Here is a 21008-nt window from a genome sequence, read left to right on the forward strand (position 1 = left end):
GAAGGAAAGCGCAAACATATTATGGGAAACTAATCGTAAGTTCGATGTACAGTAATAAATATCAGTCGATGTTCTAAAATACGAAAGACAAGGCTTAGGATTATGATTATTCGATGCACGCCTCGAAAAATAATATAATAACACACGTTACTTCGTTCCTCCGTTTCATCTTTTTGTACGTAGATTCACGTCTCGCGTGTACTTCACTCGCACGATCGTTTCTGATAAATATATGTACAACAAAGATGGGAATAAAATAATGAATAAAGGAAAATGTACGGAGAACGAGCTACAAGAGTTGGCGACACACGCGTGAAAAGGAAGTCGATTGTCTTACTAGAATCGATAGGTAGTCTTTCACTCGTTTTTTTCTTTTCACACGAATATCTTGCAAGAAGGTATTATAGGCTCGAAGTATGCCTTGGGTATCAAATAAAAAATTTATCGCGACATTCGTTCTTTTAATATCAACCATCGACGATTGAACCGCGAACATCTGAAATTCATTGAACTCAGAACTGAAAACCGTCGGTTCAACTTTAACTCTCGATCGTCAGGAATCGAGATAGGGCTCTACACGAGGTGGGAGATTAAGAGCGCCACAGGCTGATGTTTGTAAAACTTAGCGAAATATGGAGCTTCTGTTTTGACGGATCATCTGATCATCCGAGACACATCGTGCGATCAAGTTAGTTTTTTTTCCAGATGAAAGTGCATAGACACCAAGCTCATGTTGACCTTTTTAAACAACAACACACATTGTTAAACACCTACATTTGTGTCCCATTTTGTGACGAATAAAATGTACTATACACACTCACAATGAAAGAATAGTGCAAAAGCAAGGGATGCTTGATTCTTACAACAAAGAAGCAACTAACATTCGAGAAGAATAAATTCCCAACATTATATTCAACCCTAAAATGGTCCACTCGTGGGACATTTCTAAACCAATTCGAAATGAAACACTAGACGCGTCCAACTAGTGGCCTTCCGACCTGCGTCTGACAAAGCGCTGACCGTTACTACTTGCGCGCCTTGCACACTATGTTTCCCCCCCTGTACCCACTATTTTTCCATCCGGTACGGTAATTTTACTCGCCAAGGAGCAGGACACAAACCTAACTATTTAAAAACACATGGTTCCATTACAAAATATTCAAATAACTTGGATACATTAGATACTTCCATCCACAAAAAAATCAGCTATCACACGATGTCCTCGGCGAGGCGAAGCGATCCCTAAACAGCCTCAACGCTAAATTCCAGAGACACCAGCCCACGGTACACTCTTAACTTCACGCCGTGCAGTGGAACGAACGGTTCTGCTCAGTGAATCTCGAGCTTCGGCGTGTAGGCGAGCAGATAGGACTCGGTGTCCCCTATCTTGTCGAAGTGCTGCCGGCGGATGTGCCGCAGCCAGTGGGCCTTCCGCTTGCACCGTTGCGGGCAGAACGGGCACTGAAACTGTGGCTCCTTGCCGCACTCCCAGTGAACGTGCCGCTGCAGCGAGTCCTTCCTCATGTACGATCTTCCGCACCTGCTGCAGCCGAACTGCCCCGGCGGCTTCTTGCCCACGAAGTTGTACGCCTTCGGTATCTTCAGCTCGGCGAACGGCATCGCGCCCTGCTGCTCCTGTATCTTCCACGCTTGCACAGGCAGATCCGCGTTCTCCTCGTCCACGTCGGCTTTCTTCGTCTCGCTCGTCTCATCTGCAATCCCGAAAAAAAAAGAACAGCTTTAGGCCTGCTCCACCATCGCCCACGCGCCTCCGGCAGCCACCGTAACTGACCGCCACACACTTTTCGTTCGCGGAACTGCGGCATAGGTCGCTGATCGACGCGCTGAGGGAAGATGGAGGTGCCGTGAAGGGTGATCGGGATTCTAGAGTTTTTTTTCTGGAGAGTCTCGGTGATTTCGTTACTTTCTCTCACGGAGTCACACGACGAGCGACGGTTACTTTTATTTCCGGGATTACAGTCGAAGATCGTGAACCACTCGCAAGACTTGCGGCTCTAGTCCAAGCGGAACTGTGGCTTCGAGACCGGTGACCTCGGCGAGTGTCGAGTTTTGTTCAGGGGATCCTTGTTATTTAGAGAAAGGTTAAGGGAAATCAGGCTTTATTTCGTACAAGCTTCGTAAAGTAATCAGAGAGCGGTCCTGGGTACTCGGAGTGCTTCTTACAAACTAGGAAAATGAAGCTACGCAACAACCAAACAATCAGCATATTAAAGAAACTAAAACAAAGTGATTAAATTGAGTGGATAAATTAAATGCTCTTTTATCGCAGTCTTCTGCGTCCTTCAAACGGCATCCTTAAGTACATGTCAAGTATTCCAATTCGAATAGCGTTTTAGAGGTTTCCCAAGGCTGCCCAGGCTCTCTCTTCAGAATGTAGCTCGGGTAATCCGCGTCGTCCACTTTCGGGTGACAAACGACAAGGTGGCGGTGGATACCCCCCTCCCAATCAGCAGAACGATTGCAAATGGCACAACGGAATTGCTTCCTGCAGCGTTTCTTGTGTTTCTTGGACCCACTTCCGTGGATAAACTTCAGACACATGGGACACTCCGTCTTCCGTTTGACTTTCCGTGATGCGACCGGGCAGCTCAGCGGATAACCTGAAAGATCACACCACAGGATGAACTACAGTCCCAGCATTCCTGTCCCACAAATGTCCTACACCAATTTGAACATCCACGGGTGGAGAAACTAATTATTCCTCATCTGTGGTCACTCAAATACACGAGACAATTTACGAAACAGTAAACTACCGTGTCACCATTCGAGAAACTCCCTTGGACGCACAAAATAATAGTATTGGGTAATCTGGTAATCATGGAGGTGATAACATATAGATGATTCGTTGGGAAGGGATAATGTCGATGTAGGCTCTATTATTTATTCAAAGTATACAGTGGTATTTGACCGAGAATCACGACACCTAACGTGCCCGAAGAAATTAAGCTTTTTCCCAACGCATATAGTCTTTCTCCGAAATTAAGCGAATGGAGTTTGACAAAGCAGAATTCTTTTTTATTAAGCTCGTCTTTCGTGCCGGAGCATGTGCCTCTTCAAGTTCGCGCGCCTGTGGGTTCTGTAGCTGCAATAATTGCAGCTGCAGCTGGGCTCTCGGCTGCACTCGATTCGCTGATGGCTTCGAAGAGCTCGTATCGTGTTGTACACGCGTGGACAATTGTCGCAAATGAATTTCCTTCGTACTGTGCTCGCGTAGTCGCCGGGTAGCTTTAAGAGGCGGAACGGGTCTGAAATGATACAAAGAGGAATAACCAATTAGTGTTGAATGACTCGTCACAGGTCCTCCGAAAGTAGGAACGTTGATGGGACAATGAGGAATTAACGAAGGGACGCACTTGGTACGTTATCTCGGTTAGGTTTTTTTTTTTTTAAACACCCAGATTCACTGATTTACCATTTCATTGCCATTTCAGAGCCCTGGCTGCATTGACTCAGCCGTTTCTGGCGAAAATGTTCACAAGCTTCTGCTACGAAACGTTACGTTTAATACTTCGAAACTGTTGCATACAGATATAGTACAATTGGCCGTCGGTCTGCTGTGACAACCGTTTATTTTACTTAGGCTCCGCGATGCCTCGTCAATCTCTCGCGCCCGATTCAGCCGACGCTTAATAAATGTACAAAGAAAGCGCGATATGTAACAATACTCGACGGAACACAGTTTCCTGGAAGACATAATATCGTCAGTCAAAGGGTGAAGGAAATTGTCTACAGATGCAAGCGCTTCAGTCCTCTGATTGCAAAAGAGTCGAGCACCAGTCGGGTCGATATCGGTAAACGGGAGTAGTAATAGGCGTTAGTAATAAAATATAGCATTCCACTTGAACTAGAGAAGTCAAGCTCGCGGCGTCGATCACGTGGCCGGGAAGATTTTGTGCAGCTTCTTCTGGTGCTCCACCAGCTTGTCCCTCCTGTAGAATTTCTTCACGCACAGATTGCAATGGTGCTTGGGCTCCTCGCAGTGGAGCTTCATGTGCGCCGCCAGGTTGTGCTTGTACTTGAACCAGCCCTGGCAGATCTGGCACTGATACTTGGGTGCCTGGCCGCACTCCACCCGCAAGTGCCGCTTCAAGCAGGACGCTCGCATGTAGAAACGGCTACAGTTGGGGCACTTGTAGGTAGATTGACCTCGCGCGGTGCGAACTGGCTCGTATATGCTCTGATCCTTCGTCTCCGCCGATACCCCGTCCGCTTGGTGCACGCTGACGACGTCCATCACTTCTGGGTACGGGTGTAGCCAGTAACCTGAAACGAAAAGAGCCGATGAAGAGGATGTTCCATCCGCTGCGTACTGAATTGTTCACGGAGGACGCGGAGAGAGTCCTCGCCTGGAATATGGACAGACCAAGCTGGAAGCTGATGGACTTCCCAAGCGGATACCTTAACGCACGTGGGACATTGGAGGCTCTGTGTATTACCTGCTCGTGTCAGCGATTAGCTGATGCGTTATCTCCTTGTTAGCTTCTCGTTGTTAGGCGTTAAGTATTTTATGAGCAAAGTGGAAATGGCGTTCACCTACTATCGTGCGCTAATTCGAAACGTCACACGACCGAGGCAAGGGTTTTCCAAGGATGGACAGTTTGAATAAACAGACGCGTACCTTGGGTAAGATTTTTCGCATGAGATATATACAAAACATATGTACACAGTATAAGATAATGAAGTATGTCATGTAAGTGATTCGGCGTGCAATAAATACGAGTTACGTCCAGTAACCTGCCATTTCTTCTTCGTCGCGAGGGGAATTAACTGCGCAAATTCGTAAATGAAACGGGACCAGTTGCCACAGAGTCCACGTTACTTCGAAATTTATTGCGAACACGAAACAATGGCTAATCTGTACAAATCGCGCTGTGCTATACAATACTCTCCAAGGGGCGATATAAATAAATATCCCTCGATACATTCTTCGCTGCAGAAACTTCATTTTCATCCGCAAGATATCGCGCGGATAGGACACACTTGGGAAACGAATTCCCACGAACCGTATCTGAATGCGTCAACTGTCGCCTCATTACGCAAAGCATCCCGCGCATCGCCGGCAGCGGAATATCTGCGAGCGATGCCCGATCACTCGAAATAAATTCGATGGTCCTGAGAATTCTGACCGAGCGTCGGGTTCCCCGGTGTTCTCCGCGCAGGAGCGCAGAAAAGCGCGCGATGTGTCAAGCACCAAAGTTCCTCTTCTGCTCGCGCGTCCAGGTCCTCGGTCCCGGGTGTCAGGCGGGCCTCTCCTCCCGCTCTAGCTGGCTCGGTTTCTTCGCGTCCGCCACGTGGACGTTGTAGTGCCTCAGCAGGCTGTGCTTGTGCTTGAATTTCGCGTGGCACAGGACGCACTCGAACTGCGCCTCCTTGCCGCACTCGAGCCTCTTGTGCCGCTGCAACGATATCACCCTCCGATACTGCCTGCCGCACGTGTCGCACGGGTAAGTCTCGAAACTCACCGGTAGCTGGTACCAACACGCTGAAAACAGAAATCACACGGTTAGCAAGAGCACTGTAGACGGGGGATTCTCATCTCGACCACCTACAGATCCGCTGTTATCTAGACATTCTCTCTTGGATCTGGCCCTTAGTCTGTTTCGCGCGTTGTTAATGGGACGCTCGCAGGTGTCTAGGGTAAGGACAGACGAGCACAACTCGTAAACGTGGAGGGGCAAAGGGGGACGTGGGGTAGAATGACACTCACCATGTTTAGAAAATAACCCGCAACAAAGATTGTCTTTTTATTAATAATAATATTAATAATAATAATAATGTTAATAATAGTATTAATTGCTGGTAGTAATCGTGATAGATATTCCATAGTTCGCTTGGTAAACCTTTCCAAAAAGAGAAAAAGATTTCAGAGTGCTTAAATACCGGAACGAGTATTCGAGGGCGGTGGTAGGAGGGTGGGGCGGGTAGGGGGATGGTTTGCGTTTTCTCCTCGCTAGGCAATACGCTGGTTTGTGTCGGCGTGGATGAAACGAGAGAGGCGACAGACGAACGAAAACGAATAACCCCGTTCTCTTAAATATTAAACGATAAGGATCCGGTAACGGTGGCCGATACAGGATTCATTATGCTTGGCCGAATGGACCTTCGCGTTCAAGACGCTATACGTATCGCTACAAGCCTCGGGCTTGCCGCGCGAATATTGGTGACGTGGAAGGTACGAAGAAGGAAACGTTTGTAACGAGTATATCCTACGTTAGTCCGCAGGCAGGACGACGCGAGTATCCGCGAATACTGATATCAAAAATACTGGACTCTAATCCGGGAACGAAAGTCTTCTCTTCTCTTTCTTCGCGTTACACATGCTTCTCTCTCATTCTCTTTGTGCGCGCGTATAAATGTTCGTCGTATAAAAATGGAAAAAAAAAAACGTTGCTCCTTAACGGACTAAGGTAAATCGACGCCGCGCGGGCCGGCAAAAGATGCCGGTCCCGCGGCGATCGAGGAATGTTCGAACGAGTTAGAATGTTGTTGTGCAACGCAGTCGATCCTCGAGGGGAATTATAAGCTCCCGGGGGATTGGAGATCGACCAATTTGCTCTCGGCTTGAGCAAACTCACGATGCGACCTTTTCGACGGGCATAAAAATAAACGGAGACTTTCTCCGGCGGCTGGTAAATTCTCTTAGAAGGTACAGTGGTCCCTTAAAACATCTAACGTCCATTGTCGAGTGTGGCTTTTCAATCATGACGAGCCTGCGCAGTACCAAAATCGGGGCTCGTTCGTGAACGTTACAAAACCATCGGCGGGGGGGGGAGGGGATGCACACTTATTGCTATTAAGTATTTCGCTGATACTGGGCGAGTACGATGATTGAAAACCATACACCATAAATTACGATACGCAGCGGTCGTTAGGAAAAGGCGATACGATATTACAACCCTCTAGCTCGTTATCTACGACATATACTTGCTGTTCCCTCGAACCATGGACAAAGTGCGCCGGGATTTATCGGGCTCGCGCGCGGCTCCGCCGTAACGATTGCGTGATCGTGTAACAATTATTGTCTATCGTAAGTCTACAGGTGCTCTCAGGTAACCGATTCTCCGGGGATTGTTCCGCAGAAATCACCAGCGAGGCGCGACCGACGATCGATCCGCGTCCCAGATCCACTCACACGTTTCGTTTCCTATTAAGACAAGGCACTTTCAACCCTCACTCCTTAATTACGCGCGGAATGATCAGCGATTTCGTAAACCTACCACCTCTTCGGCTGTCCAATCTCTACCCTATATAAATTTCTTACGCCCCAAGATCGCCGTACCGTAATATCTAAGGATAAACGTACCTACGCTCTATAAAAGTACTAAAAAAATATGCAACTTTCTGCGAGTAAAAAATTTCGAGAGTGGTAACACGATCGTGGATTTTGCTCCCGATATCTTTCGCGCGACAGTATCCGGCAGCGATCGCCCTCCCCCTCCGTTGTTCGCGCCGCTGCTTTTAAGTCGATAAAATACGGAAACCCGGGAATGCACCGTGCATTCGCGTGTGTTCGTCAATGGAATGTTTCGCTGATCGTATGATATGTATAATCGATACACGTACATGTATTTCGGAATGCTTCTTCCGTGGTACGATCGTCATAGAAATTGAGATGTAAAATGGCCTGAAACGGAAGCACGTGCTCCAGTTACTTAAATAAACGACCAAATTATCGAGGTACATCCCGAAAGGAGAAACAGAATGGAGAAACCGAAATTCGGGGAACTTTAAATAACACGAAGTAGAATTATGTACAAGTAGAACCGAAATACCACGATAAATTTATGCATTGAGGTAATAATTCGAGAAAAGGGAAATTAATCTAGCAGCTCGCCTATAGTTCGCAAGTGAATACGAACTCCCATATTTCTAAATCTCTTACAATTATTCGACAAGTAGCTAAATGAAGAAATGCTTCGAGACTTGGGCGCATGTAACGCTGGCGGCGCAGCGCTCTGTTATTTACAACGATTATTCGTGATTTATATTACAATCTCTATCTGTGGCCCAGTAATTGCTCAGCTCGCTAATCCAAGAAATAATAGAAAAGGAAAACGAACAGAATAAAATGCTCGACGATGGAAACTCATACAATATCACGATTAACGCGTTGTACGTCGATCTTCCCAAACAGAGGCATTTTCATAACATTCGGCCATCGGTTTGTAATTTAAAATACCTCTGGCAATAATTATATTCCATATCACCAGCGGGAAGCCCTTCTCCTCGATCCCTCAAAGTCATGGGTGCCACCAAGGCACGCGAGAAATAATAATCCCCTGTATCAGAAACGATCGAAACCAAATCCACCCTTTTCCCCCAGCGCGACGCAATACTTACTCCAGCTCGCCCGTCTTCCCCAAATGGAAAGTCACTTCCCAAGCGACGAATTCACTGATCCTCCTCCGTCAAGAAGCTAAACCGTACGTTTGCAAGAGAATGGACACAAAGCACTTTGCTGGCCGAAGCCCAGCTTCGACCCAGTGTTCGATTGAACCAAAACGACGTACAAAGCGTTAACGAGGAACCGTTTCGCGGGAAGGGAGGGACGAGACGCAGGGCCGTGCGTCCTGTTTCGGGGCGTTGAATTTCCAGGACGATCGTGCCAATCGAGGAGCTGTTATTAGGCGGCGTCGTCGTAGCCGATCTTCTGGTGGTGCCGTTTGTAGTGCACGGTCAGGTTGCCTCGCTGCCTGGCCTTGTACGGGCACTCGGGGCATTGAAACGCTGGCGGCTTGCCGCCGCACTCGACCATCTCGTGCCGACGCATCGTGCTCTTCCACCGGTAGCCCTTGCCGCAGAAACGACACCTGAACTTCCGTTGCTGCTCGTGGGGCACGCCCATGTAGACGACGCTGAGGTCACGGGGCTGCGGCAACACCTCGAACGAGTCCGGGAACACCACCTCGCGCGTGGACGACGACGAGGTGCGCGCGTTGTTGTTGTCGTTCCCGCTGTCGTAGCTGTTGCTGTCACCCGCGTTGCTCACCCGCCTGCTGGCCAGCACCACGTTGCTCCTCGTCATCGTTGCGGACGTGGACGAGCGGGCTTTCTTGCACGTCTGCTGCTGTTTGTAATCGGACCGCAGCAACGACAGCAACGCGACCATTCCTGCAACAGGTCCCGGCGCCAAGCGAGACGCGAGATCGAGGTGAGACGTTATTCTAATTAAATGAGAAGTTAAACGAAACGGAAGTTCGAGGGGTGGGGAATGGGGGATGAAGGACGGTGAGAGGGGGGTGGGGGGGGGTTGTTGGTTGTGTCTCGAACGATGCACGGATAATGGGTGTTATGCGACTGGCGAGATAGATCAGTGAGATATTAAACCCGTAACCAACCCAACACATAACGTATCAGCCAATAGCCCCGAGAGATAGGTGCGCCCAGGGTAAAATTTTGCCGTGTGTACGTGAAGAGGCGTGAGGTTTCCGAGGCCGGAGAAGGTGGACAGACGCAGGCAAGTGAACGGTGAAATCGTATACGATGATTCTGGTTAAGCCGCGGGTCCGAAAGGGCGAAAGGGTTGCTTCCTCGCTCGATCCCAGAATTAGCGGGTGATCGTTCGTCTCTCCACCTGCTCCGAGCCTCCGTCTTAAATGAAGAGATGCCAATTTCCAACCCCTCCAAACAAAGTAACCAAACAGGATGCTTCGGATGATAATCGTGTAGGGTGATTGTCGCTTCGTGGGCAGTCAGAGAAATAAATCAATGTACAAGTGTTTCATGGAATTCCGACGAGTTTATGGTAATATACAATATACAGTTCAGAGTGGGGGGTAACGAGCCTGATCGGCAGAGAAATCCGTTGTCTTTCGTTTGGAACGCGGGGCAGTCACAGTCCCGAGGTGCTCGGGCACGGGGATGAAGGTTCGCGCGGCGACTCGACGCGGGGGAGCATTTTTCGATCGCCCGTGGCTCATATTCTGTGAATGGCGATCATGTGGTTGTTCATGCTACTCTTTTGAAGGAACTTCTTCTGACACATGGGGCAAACGAATTGCTTGTCCTTGCCGCACTCGTAGTGCACGTGACGGTTCAGGGAGCTTTTGTTCTTGTAACTACGATCGCAACGCTTACAGGGGAACGGTTTCTTGACAGAGCCGATGCCCCGATACCCTGAAACAAAAACACGCACGATCCAGTTTAATCCTGAGCTGAATGCCGAGGAATCGTCGTGAGAACAGCCACTGCAACGGTGAATCACTGATTCAGCCTCGATTCCACTGTACAATGGTCTCTGATCGAGCTAAATCAGTGCGGGAGTTTCTTAAATGTACACCTAGCTTACGTCAACATTCCTGATTCACGAGAATCCTCTCGTAAATCCCGCTAGTTCCCTACAGGATAAACGGATGGTTAGTAATCGCTACAAGAAACACGCGCGTAATCGCATCATCAGTTTATTCTTGTTACTCCAGAATTATAAGGAACGGTCCGAGCGAGGAAGAGAGGCACGAGTACCGTTTATTCGCAATCCTGATTACAAACGTGTTCGCAGCTGCTTTTCTATATCCTAGTTCGGGGATCGGGAACCCCAATCATAAGGGCGCGCCCGGACTAAGGGGCCACGGAGAGCCGGAGGTAGCCGTGGCGCCACGCGGACGGCCCGGGTTCGATTCCCGGCGCCGTGGCTCTCTTTTTCCGAGGCTCCCGAAACGTAGGAATATTACTTCACCGGATTCCTACACTATGCGTTACCTCAAACTGTCGCGGGCAAACTTATATACCCTATTCTTCCCTTCTCTTCGACCACGCTCGGTCGTTGCACGCGTATGTACACACCACAGCACCAACGCCGCTCTCTCCAGTCTATTTATTTATGTAACAATTGAGTAGCTTGCGATGCTTGTGGGTGACGTGGGAGTCCAGGTTGAACTTCCTCTTGGAGCTGAAGCGGCAGTAGGGGCAGTGGAACTGCGGCAGCATGCCGCACTCGAGCTTCAAGTGCCGATAGAGGGAGGACGCGTTTGAGTAGATCTTCTGGCATTTGCCGCAAGGATACATCCTCCGCGGCTTGCCCGACGTCCTGGCCAAACAGTGCAGCCGGAAATCTGCGAAAAATTGTAGGGTCAGCGAAAGACGGGCACGACTGCGAAGGAAGTGCTGCGGAAAGCGACATTCAAGGAGCAGGAACGATTCGACTCAACTATCAATTTAACGGTGGGGTGGTGGCCAAAAAAGATTGGAACTCGGGACGGCTCTCACTCGGGAGAGATCTTTGGAAAACACAGTACCGCGACGGCCGAGCCAGTTTATCGTGTCTACGTTCTGGAAAGAGTGTTAGGCTCGCTGGTGCCAGCGTGGATTAAAGGGGACTATGTGCTTGATGAGGATGGGCGGGAAGAAGTGTTTGAGATGCGTAGAATGATGGATAGAATGGGCGATAATCCGAGAAAGCCTGAAAGGGAGGTTTCGAGACGAAACGCGTCGAGTGGGTTGCTTTGTGACTAGAAATAGCGTCCAGATGGCTCCTTCCCGTGGCAGGGATGCCAATCATCGCCATTTACGTTGCAATACATAGTAGTCTCCGGTGTCAGAATATAATAACATTTATTTCTATAAAAAGATATCCGAAACAAAGGTATCCAACAACAAAGTGCGCGCGCCGACACTCGGGCTCTCTGTTAATTGTTAACGTTGTAGAGCATTTTGTAGTGAATCTGTCTGATGAACTCGCCGTTCCCGGAAGTCAGGAGAACGGGCCAACATTCCGGGCTGTCCCTCACGTGCCGGTGCAACGACTTCCGCCATTTGTACGACTTCGAACAGGCCAAACAGGTGTTCCACTCTGAAAAAGAAACGCGTTTCTCTCGTCAATCATTTCTCATCTACTTGGAGGGATACTTAGGGGAGGGCGCTTTCCTCTCGGCAGGCGGTGTTGTGTCTCTCGATCTTTACCTTATCGCTAAAACTGGACTGTTCGCCCGGCTACTGTTATCTGTGTGTATTTCTTTTTGTTTTTTTTTTTCCGAGTAAAGGGTGGATCGTGGAGACAGTGTGGCGTTTCGGGAGGTTGCGACGTCGTTTTGAAACAGAAACAGGTAAGGGTGTTCGCCGCGTCCATTGAAGTGTTGCAGATTCAGAGGCCGTAAGCCTGCGTTACGTCAGAGTTGCTTATCACTGAGAACCACCGGTTCCATTCCAAACGACTCGTTGCTTCTCTGCTTCAAATCGACGGCTCGCCATCGACACGCGTTCTTTAACGCGGTTACCCGAAAGTGACGAGTAGCAGCGACTCTCGAAAGCGTGTCGAGGTTCGCTCGGTGGAAAAACCGAGCCCAATTACTCAAAACCTTGGAGTGGCTCCACAAATTACTATTCAAACGATCGGCTACCCGGCTCAGCGCACCAAATCGAGTCTCCATCGACTGGGACATCGAGTTACTCGAACTTTTCGAGCACTCTGGCAGCTACATAGAACGGACAGACAGGTGACACTTCTTTCTTGGAAACAGCTGCAAGGAATATCGAATTTTCTACGACTCCCCTCCTAAGACTACCATATCAGCGAGCCCTGCTCACAACAGATCGATAGCTTCATAGAGATTTATTTACAAACACCTAAGGATACCGCCATGCTTTCGACAGAAATGTACACTATGTTACAGAAGAATACAGAAGGACGCGAGATTGGTGTTCGGCCATGAACCCTTCGCGATAATGTACAACATGACTTCTTAATAAGGGAAGGCTACGAGTGGATCAAGTAGTTGAGCATCCAAATACATCCAGGAAAACCGCTAATATCCAGCACCAATCATAGTCTTTCCTCGTGAGAAGTCCACATGCGTTTCCTAGTGAACGTTTCTTTTTTATTTCCCAAGCCCATCGATTCTTTGGATTCGTTCAATCAAGGTGGTCCACTTTAATCTTAGACCCCCGGAGGAACCTGCGCAGTCTCAGCCGTGCTTTTTGCGCATGTGCTTCAACAAGTTACACCGTAACTTGGTCCTCCTCGGACAATAGGGGCACTGATACTTGGGCGCCTGGCCGCACTCCTCCCTTATGTGCCTGGTTAACGAGCTGTAATACATGTACACGTTCCCGCAGGCCTTGCACGCATGCCACTGGCCTCTAACTAGGCAACCTGCAAAAAGAAATTACAGCGGTACGTTAGTCAGAAAGGAAAGCCGTGGGACCCGGTCGTTCGTTTGCCACCCTGATCGCTGATACCTGTTATCCATGGTTCCTCCCACGAAACGCCCTCGTTTTTCACGGGATTACCAGGTAGATTAGTCTAAGCTACTTGGTGGAGAAGCTTCGTTTTCAATTACCGAATAACATTGGACGCGTGGCTGCAGAAACAGTATTGCCTGAATCAGTATATAACGAGACGATCGAGCTAGTGGGGAAGCGAAATATCAAGGATCAGTGGAGCAACGGAAATCCGTGTTCATTATCGTCGATTCAAATGCAATTCGCTGCTCATGGCCACGCTACACCCTTCGCGCCATTAAGCTACCCCCGTTATGTTTCTTCTCGTTTCTCCGCGCAGATACTGTGCTTTCATCGCACAGAAAGGCTGTTTCTCTGGTCGTGACCCAGTGAACAGATTATACAGGGAGTCACTGAGCTGCTAATTGAATTTGGCACCACAACTCGGTCTACGATGCAGCAGAAAGGGGCACGCATTAAAAGCACCGTGTAACACATATTCGCCCAGGCGCACCCTTCGTCGCCTCCTTTGCGACTCCTGCCCTCGCGACATCGTTCACCAGGCGAGATACAGAGGTCGAGGGACGGTGACAGAAAGTAACAGCGTACGTACAGAAAAGCGGGGGATGAACAGTTGCGATTAATTCAACTCGGGGGTTCCATGCACTCATTAGTACTTCGGTATTAATTCCACTCTACCACAGCGAGTCGGACTTGATTCGGATTAAAAGAGAAACGAGGACAATTGCAACGTCCCATCGACGCCACTTTATTCAGCTTGCCACGTTTTAAGAAAACGTGCCTGCGATTTACACAGTTGGCGATGCACTTTCATCGTTATCGTAGCAACATACAGCCCCATCGAACGTCTTCTTCTATATTACTTCTCTCTCGTTAGGTAGATTTAAGCAACAGTGGAACGTTATTTCACTCGAAACATGCCGAAGGACATCTCTGTCTTCTCACAGCGAACGTCTTCAACCGTACATGTAAAAATAAACTCGGCTCTTCCGCCAGATTCTGCTGTTCGGTGGTCGTTAACGCGAATAACATCTGTCGCATCAGTTCTGGGCCACACCGAAAAAGACCCGCGGAACAAAGGCAGCAGATTGGTAAACCATACACCGAGCGCCAGTTCTTCCTTCCCCGGGGGATGCGCGAAGGCTAAGTCCGTAAAATCAGGATGTCCGAAGATCGAAAACGTCACGGAGCATAAACACGATAATTGTTTTTGTACATTGCACTCGAATTCCGGCCGAATGAAAGACCCTCGGGGCGAGGTTCTCCTCGCTGGAGCTTAAATCTTGGCCGCGCAACCGTGTTCCTTCTTCAGGTGGTTGAGCAGGTTGAACTTCATGGGCATGATACTGTGGCAGAACGGGCACGTGTACAAAACCCTGCCACACTCCTCCCTCACGTGACGGTTCAGGGCCATTCTGGACCTGTACGTTTTCTTGCACTCGCAGCACACGTGGAAACCTGAAAAGAAGGAAGAAAGGTGCGTTTGAGTGCGTCGGTCCCTCCAACTTTCAACGATTCACGAGCAAGCTTTCGCCCCCACAAAAGCAAAGCATACAATTCGCCCTCATCGCTCTCGGTCGTCCCCTCGAATCGAGTTCGAGCGCCCCCGTGTCCACGAAGGCTCCCCTGAAACAGCATACACAGACAAGTCTCCAAATCCTCGCGTCGCCGCGCTCCCCAATCTCTTCGCGAAGGGACATTTACAGCCGACACAAGCAAAAGGTCGTTGAAATGGGGTCCAGCGAAGAATCATTCGTCGTATCTCTCTTTATTTCAAAGTGTACAAGATTCGAGTATAAATTCGATCCCTGCTGCGCCTTGGTTCGAGCACTAGTCGGCGTGCTCTGGATAAAATACTATGTACAGAGGATCTGGTATTGTCGCGGGAGGTTAAACAACCCCCGACCGAAAGGATTCGTCGGGAAATAGCAGGGGTTTCGTCCAGCTAGTGCCTCAAGGATGACTTTCTCGCGCGTTTCTTTGGCAGGCGTTTGATTTCACCATCCATGGACGCAGCGAATCGACTCTCTGCCCTGTGGGAGATCGGTCGCTGCACGATCCGCCGCCTCACGCGGCAGTCCTGGCCGTGCTTCAGACGCAAGTGGCGAATCAGACTGTCCTTCAGGTTCATCACGCGCTGACAGTGCGGGCAACGGTACGGCTTTTTCCCGCATTCCTCTCGCTCGTGGCGCAGCAAGCTCTTCCTCCACTTGAAGCTCTTGCCGCAAGGACCACAGGCGTACACCATGGCTGAAACACGGAAAATTAATCACTCGTTATTCGGGGGTTCCAGAGAAAACCGCGACCCACTTTCCTGCCAGACGTTGCGGACCGCACTCCTGCGTTCCAGGATAATCGTTCCGTGCTGGGAAAACGTGGAGACCGAGTAAGATCGTTGCACATTGTGTGGAACGTTCGTTGACTGGTATAACAAGGGTGTGTGATTGGTGAACGTTGCATGTACGAGGTCTATTTGGAATCGACGGTCCGCTTAGGGTGTACACGTGGATGGTTCGTTCTGTGAAATTAAGTGGGAAGGATAGTGTGCCAAGACTGAGGAAACTTTGGGCCTCCTTCGCTCGATTTCACGGTCCAAACTGCCCACGCGTATCAAAGGCACTATCTTTTTCAGAGACACCTTGATTGTTTTTCTCTCCTCTTTGCTCGTTACCGCAGAGGAAGCGCACAGTAATCCACGTTTCACTCGCAGCGCGTCACAGCTAAAGAATGAATCGTAGAAGGTCACTGCGAGAGTAGATCTCCTCGATCTCCCTTGCTCAGAAATGACAGCCCCCGTTCGTTTCGTTTGCAATATCCTTGCACCGATTCTTTATTTCTTTCCTTTTGGTATTAAGAAAATACATGCATTTAAGAGTACTAAGGGTTACGTATTAAGTTCGCGCGCGCGTCCTCGTCCGTCGCCCGAGTCTTTCCTTACAATACGCGCGATCGATGGGATCGATTCGTCACGGAGTTACAGGCGTTCTAAAGGACTCCTTGCGCGAGCGCGATTCTCTGCTCTTCGATTTGTATTCCGAGCGAGCGAATCGGAACGGCGAGCAGTCCTGTGGCGTATAAAAGATCCGACGATCTGTATAATGCGTATATCTAATCGATCAGTCGAGAAAGTTTGCGTTCTACGGGATCCAGCGGCGCAAACTGGAGAGCTAACAGAAGTTCGCTAAACGGAAAGGAAATTCACTTCCTGCTAGCAAACCACATCTATGGAAAACCATTCTCCTCTATCGTTCTGACGACCACGCAATCCGTTCGTCGAGACATCCTCTAATTTAACAATCGCTGGCGTGTTCGTAATTCACTCCTCGCATCACTTTCGCCTGACATCGGTAAAGCCGTTGCTCTTGCCACGTACAGATTATAATCCAGCAGTTAAATTAACTTGTAAATCCTACTTGAATTACCAAGCCGATGCAATAAGTGAATCACGAAGATCGCCATTATACAGGCCAGGGAAACTGAAAATGTAAAAGCGAGTACCTCTGCTGGCTGAATTTACCAAGAGGTGGCAGGAGCAGAAGGTGACCCTTTAATTTATTTACAGAAGAAAGTATGATAAAGACCACCGGGTAAATGGTCCGTCGATCACCATACCACATCCCTCTGTTAAACCTCCATAAAGGGCGCCTTCCGTTCTCATCATCTCCTGTCAAGTTCGAAGCCAACAGAGACGCCCGGGTGTACACTTGCAGCCAGAGACGGGCAAAAAGTTATTTTAAATAAAAATTTCGTACACAAATTTTTATTTAAAATAATTTCTTGCCCATCTCTGCTCGCAGCCGCTCCACCTTGTGGCAGCTAGATACCGCGTTTCCTGTCGTCCTTTCGAGAGATCGTTCCCGCCGCTACGCAGAGGAACGCCAGGAACTATCAGCTAGAGATAGGCACGAAGGAGCTCTCCGGTGCTGATTAAGGCAACTCGATGGCGCGTTTATTCGAGGAGGAAAGGATAAACCGTCCACGGGGTCGGCCACGGGTGTTCACGTGTTGGACGAGGTGACCTTGAAGTGCTGCTCGGCCTGGTGGGCGTGCAGTATGAAGGCCTTGAACGCGGCGAACGGGCACAGGGGGCACTTGAACTGCGGCGGTTCGCACTTGTGCTTCAGATAGTTGCTCCACATCTTGTAGAACTTGCTGCACATTGTGCAGGTGTAGCCGAGCACCTGGTCGCCCATGTACATCTTCCGGTAGGCTGAAAACAGAGGGACTAAGTTAGAGATAGGCACGGCCGGGAAGAGATCGGGAGAGGAGAGAGAGAGAGAAGAAGAAGAGGAAGGAGGCTTCTTCGGTTAACGGAACCGCTAAGGTCCTACGAAAGCTTCGAGGCATCGGCGTTCCCGTGGCCTCGATTAGACAGAGAAAAAGCTTTTTCTGGATCGACAGATTCACACTCGGGGAGTGGAAGCTGGGGGACTCGATGGAAAGCTTCTGTGGACTCAGGGGGGTGGAAGGACAGTCCGGGGTCGTGAGTTTAGAATGCAATCCTGTGGAACTCCTTTATTAAAAAGAAAGGTGAATCGTTTTGAATCGAGCTTATGTGAAGTGAATTACACGTAGGTTTGGAACGGTGCGTTAAAGGGCGATGACGTGTAACGAAGTCTTTCAAGGATATGAATTACGTTCCTCGTTTTCTTTGCTCCTCGAGTCTTGCTTCCTCCTCGGTGGATACTTCTTCGCTGCTTAAAAGAGCTTTTGCAGAAATGTCAGTGTCACTTTCATTCGTTTTTCTGAACGGAATCGTGTGCTTTCATGGGACAGGTTGTACGATCGCTGTAAATACTCTTTATTTCGACTGGAACATTATACATTCGTAAATATCAGTCCGCGTGATAGAATCGATATACAGCATGCAGTAGCGTTAATAGTTTTAAACAGAAGCCACCAGAGCTCCGAATGAAACGTCCCGTTCCCTGGCGTAAGTGTAAGGGTGGGCAAGGCCGTTGCGAAAGCCAGTAACAAAGGTCCCTATTTATAAAAGGAAAACTTCGCACAAAGTTCTGTAATACAGAGAAGTTAATTGGCTGGTTTATCACAGGTTTCTCAGGGGGCAGCTTGAAACGTGGTCTCAACGCTAGCTTATAAATAAGTTCCGGAAACAATACTCAGACTGCACCATACGCAATTAGAACACCGTGGCCGTTTCGAATGGTTCGAAAGGCGGGCGCGTTTGTTTGCCGACTAACGACAATATACTTTTCCTAATACTCGGGCGAGAGGTGCCTCCTCTCGCCGGAAGCCCGCTATGCGCGCGCGTCAGTCTTCGGGGGAACAGTTCTAACGAACGGAAAGCATCAATTGTAAGCGTCACTGTGGTGCCTCTTCTTGTGGTTGTCTATGCACCATTTATGAGGGCTCGTGTAAGGGCAAACCTCGCACGCGAACTTCGGCTTCGCGTTCACGCACTCGAACTTGCGGTGACGCCACAGCGACCTGTGGACCGCGTACGCCTTGCCGCAGTCGATGCAAACGAACTTTCGTTCCTTCGCGTCCGACATGCTCCGCAGGCGAAGCTGCTGCTGTTCCTGCTGCTGCTCGCCCCTCGGCACGATACCGCTCACCTGCCCGTACGCGTAGGTACTCTTGTAAGGCCATAACAACGCTGAAACAACAACACCACACTGATTAATCGGGTGCCCAGGGATCGACGAGCAATCACAGCGAGACTCCACCCTCCTCTCTCATCGAACAACATACATCTATACACAATCATCGGGTCATTATTTTGCCGCGATTGATGACATTTCGGGGACTCCCTGTTTCGCCGAGGCCCAAGCGGTACTGATAGGACCTTGGCGCTTCGCCAAGGGAATCTAGAAGCGCCGACTCCGAACAGTTCAAGGAAACACATGCTTGCTGGTACGCTAGACAAACGTATCGAATGGTTTATTACGTTCCTGAACAACTTACAAACAACCTGAGCGTCTTAATTCAGTTCGGTAAATGGTGTCTACGGTATATATCGCCTGCTACGATTGAATATACGGCTGCTGTTATAAAATACATAGAAATCGTGCACGCTACTAGTAGCGTTTACAGTTCGACGGCTTAATCTACCCTCTCACTCCTCTTCTTCGCCCCCGTCGGGGGTCACTGAACGTTAACTGGGAAAGGATCGTGGAATGTCCCGACGTGTCGATTACGGTACCAACGACGCACAGATCTAAGCAATAGCCTAGCAAAAATAATACCTTCGGAAGGGGTAAACGGCATACTGAGTTCGGCATAGGGTCGCGAACAGTCCCGCGGAAGATATATATATATATATACATGTGCACGCAATGGCCCTTTCACCGAATATTCCCTAACGATCTCACGAATAATTCTACGGCACTCGTGCGACCTCGGTCGCTTGCTTCCCTCCCGACCTATGCACTAAACTTCTCGAGAAGGGTTTACAGGAAGAGATATACACCGGCCCTTCGCGCGGGAGCCGTCGCGACGGTTCGTCAAGCTACGATCCCCGGCACTCCCATGCCTCGAGGCAGAGTTCCGTTAAGAATCGGCCTACTCTTTCGGCACGCTCGTGTCCGGCGCGCGATGGAACGTCTTCATGTGCCTGCGCACGCAGAAGGAGTAGTTGCTGCGGAAGTTGCAGAGATCGCAGCGGAACTTGAGCACCCCGGTCTCGTGGACGTTCCTCACGTGCCTCTCCATGTTCGCCTTGTAGGTGCTCTTGTACGGGCAGAGGGAGCAGGCGAACTGGGCGTTCCTCGGGTTCATCTTGCAGCCGAACTGCACGTGCCTCCTCAGCAGGTTCTTCAGCGGGAAGACCTTCTTGCAGAAGCCGCACATGTGGCGCTTGTGGATGATCTGGTAGGCGGACATGGACTGGGCCGCCTCGGAGATCTTGAACTTCTCGAGGTCCGGGTGAAGCGGCAGGCCGTCCACGGGACTGTAGCCGTCCGCGTAGCCCGGAACGTTCCAGGCGCCTGAAACAGAGCGAAAGGACAGCGATGAAGAGGTGTTCGCGGAGGATCGACGATGCCGCCTGTTCTGCTTCAACCTACGCGTGCTTCGCGGGTGCTTAATCGCGCTGGCATTGTACCGAACGACTATTTGGGATCGAGTAACGTGTGTTTTACTCATCAAGAACAGTGGAGAACAATGGGTGGGGAACTTTTCCCCGTGTTTGCTTTGCGCGTTGATTCGATGCGGCACGAATTGGATTCGCGCGCGACCGATGTCCTGGAATGTTGCAACTGTCTGTACAAAAGACGGCCACGCCGTTGTAAGCGCGCAGGGATATGGTACAGGTATGTCTAGCAGCGTTGGTCGAAATGTATTTCGACGCTACAACCTCGCGAGGCACGTTCTTATTGTTCAGATGAGTTGCTGAAGGATTTGCTGAGCCGGGGCACGCGAGTGCACGTGTCTCGTGTGCCTGAACAGAATGTCCTTTCTGCTGGTCCTGTAGTCGCAGAGCTTGCAGCAGAACATGGGTGGCAGGCCGCAGCCGGTGCTCAGGTGGCGGTGGAGACTCGCCTTCCAGGTGTAACCTTTTCCACATCTCGGGCAGACAAACATTGGCTTGCCAGCCTGATCGAGCGACTCGTCCCGCGGCTGACTCGACGTGCCCCCTAAAAATCAAAAGCGTGCACGTTAGAAGGCTGTACTGTTCAGCTGGCTTCGTGACCAGTCGATGCAACGGAACGGTTGCGTTCAAAGTGAATGCCAGCGGCTTAACGATGTCCGATCGCAACGAGGTATGATTGACGAGTGACGATGGATGAAGCATGAGGAACCGCGTCACCGGCGTTCTGCGGAGTCGATGACGAATGATCCGGGATTCACGG

At 49.8% G+C, this 21008-nt stretch overlaps 5 protein-coding genes across 5 annotated transcripts; all 5 read right to left on the bottom strand.

Annotated features, from left to right (window-relative positions):
* Window positions 1-3501: 3501 nt before the first annotated feature.
* LOC143376385 (zinc finger protein 131-like) lies at window positions 3502-4997 on the bottom strand. Its single transcript, XM_076826649.1, has one exon. It carries the CDS (start codon window positions 4253-4255, stop codon window positions 3893-3895), a length of 363 nt encoding a protein of 120 aa, XP_076682764.1. The 5' UTR covers window positions 4256-4997; the 3' UTR covers window positions 3502-3892.
* An 11-nt stretch (window positions 4998-5008) lies between these two features.
* Window positions 5009-9603, bottom strand: LOC143376377 (uncharacterized). Its single transcript, XM_076826638.1, has one exon. It carries the CDS (start codon window positions 9128-9130, stop codon window positions 8645-8647), a length of 486 nt encoding a protein of 161 aa, XP_076682753.1. The 5' UTR covers window positions 9131-9603; the 3' UTR covers window positions 5009-8644.
* Window positions 9604-9740: 137 nt separating this feature from the next.
* On the bottom strand, window positions 9741-15756 carry LOC143376391 (longitudinals lacking protein-like). The gene has a single exon (XM_076826656.1). It carries the CDS (start codon window positions 15443-15445, stop codon window positions 15143-15145), a length of 303 nt encoding a protein of 100 aa, XP_076682771.1. The 5' UTR covers window positions 15446-15756; the 3' UTR covers window positions 9741-15142.
* A 2225-nt stretch (window positions 15757-17981) lies between these two features.
* On the bottom strand, window positions 17982-19067 carry LOC143376379 (uncharacterized). Its single transcript, XM_076826640.1, has 2 exons — window positions 18910-19067; window positions 17982-18814 (listed from the first exon to the last, which is right to left on the bottom strand). Exons 1-2 carry the CDS (start codon window positions 19061-19063, stop codon window positions 18507-18509), a joined length of 462 nt encoding a protein of 153 aa, XP_076682755.1. The 5' UTR covers window positions 19064-19067; the 3' UTR covers window positions 17982-18506.
* A 5-nt stretch (window positions 19068-19072) lies between these two features.
* On the bottom strand, window positions 19073-20534 carry LOC143376373 (uncharacterized). Its single transcript, XM_076826633.1, has 2 exons — window positions 20223-20534; window positions 19073-20144 (listed from the first exon to the last, which is right to left on the bottom strand). Exons 1-2 carry the CDS (start codon window positions 20299-20301, stop codon window positions 19720-19722), a joined length of 504 nt encoding a protein of 167 aa, XP_076682748.1. The 5' UTR covers window positions 20302-20534; the 3' UTR covers window positions 19073-19719.
* Window positions 20535-21008: the final 474 nt, after the last annotated feature.

Source organism: Andrena cerasifolii, chromosome 14 (genome assembly GCF_050908995.1).
Source record: "Andrena cerasifolii isolate SP2316 chromosome 14, iyAndCera1_principal, whole genome shotgun sequence".
Taxonomy (NCBI): Eukaryota; Metazoa; Arthropoda; class Insecta; order Hymenoptera; family Andrenidae; genus Andrena; species Andrena cerasifolii.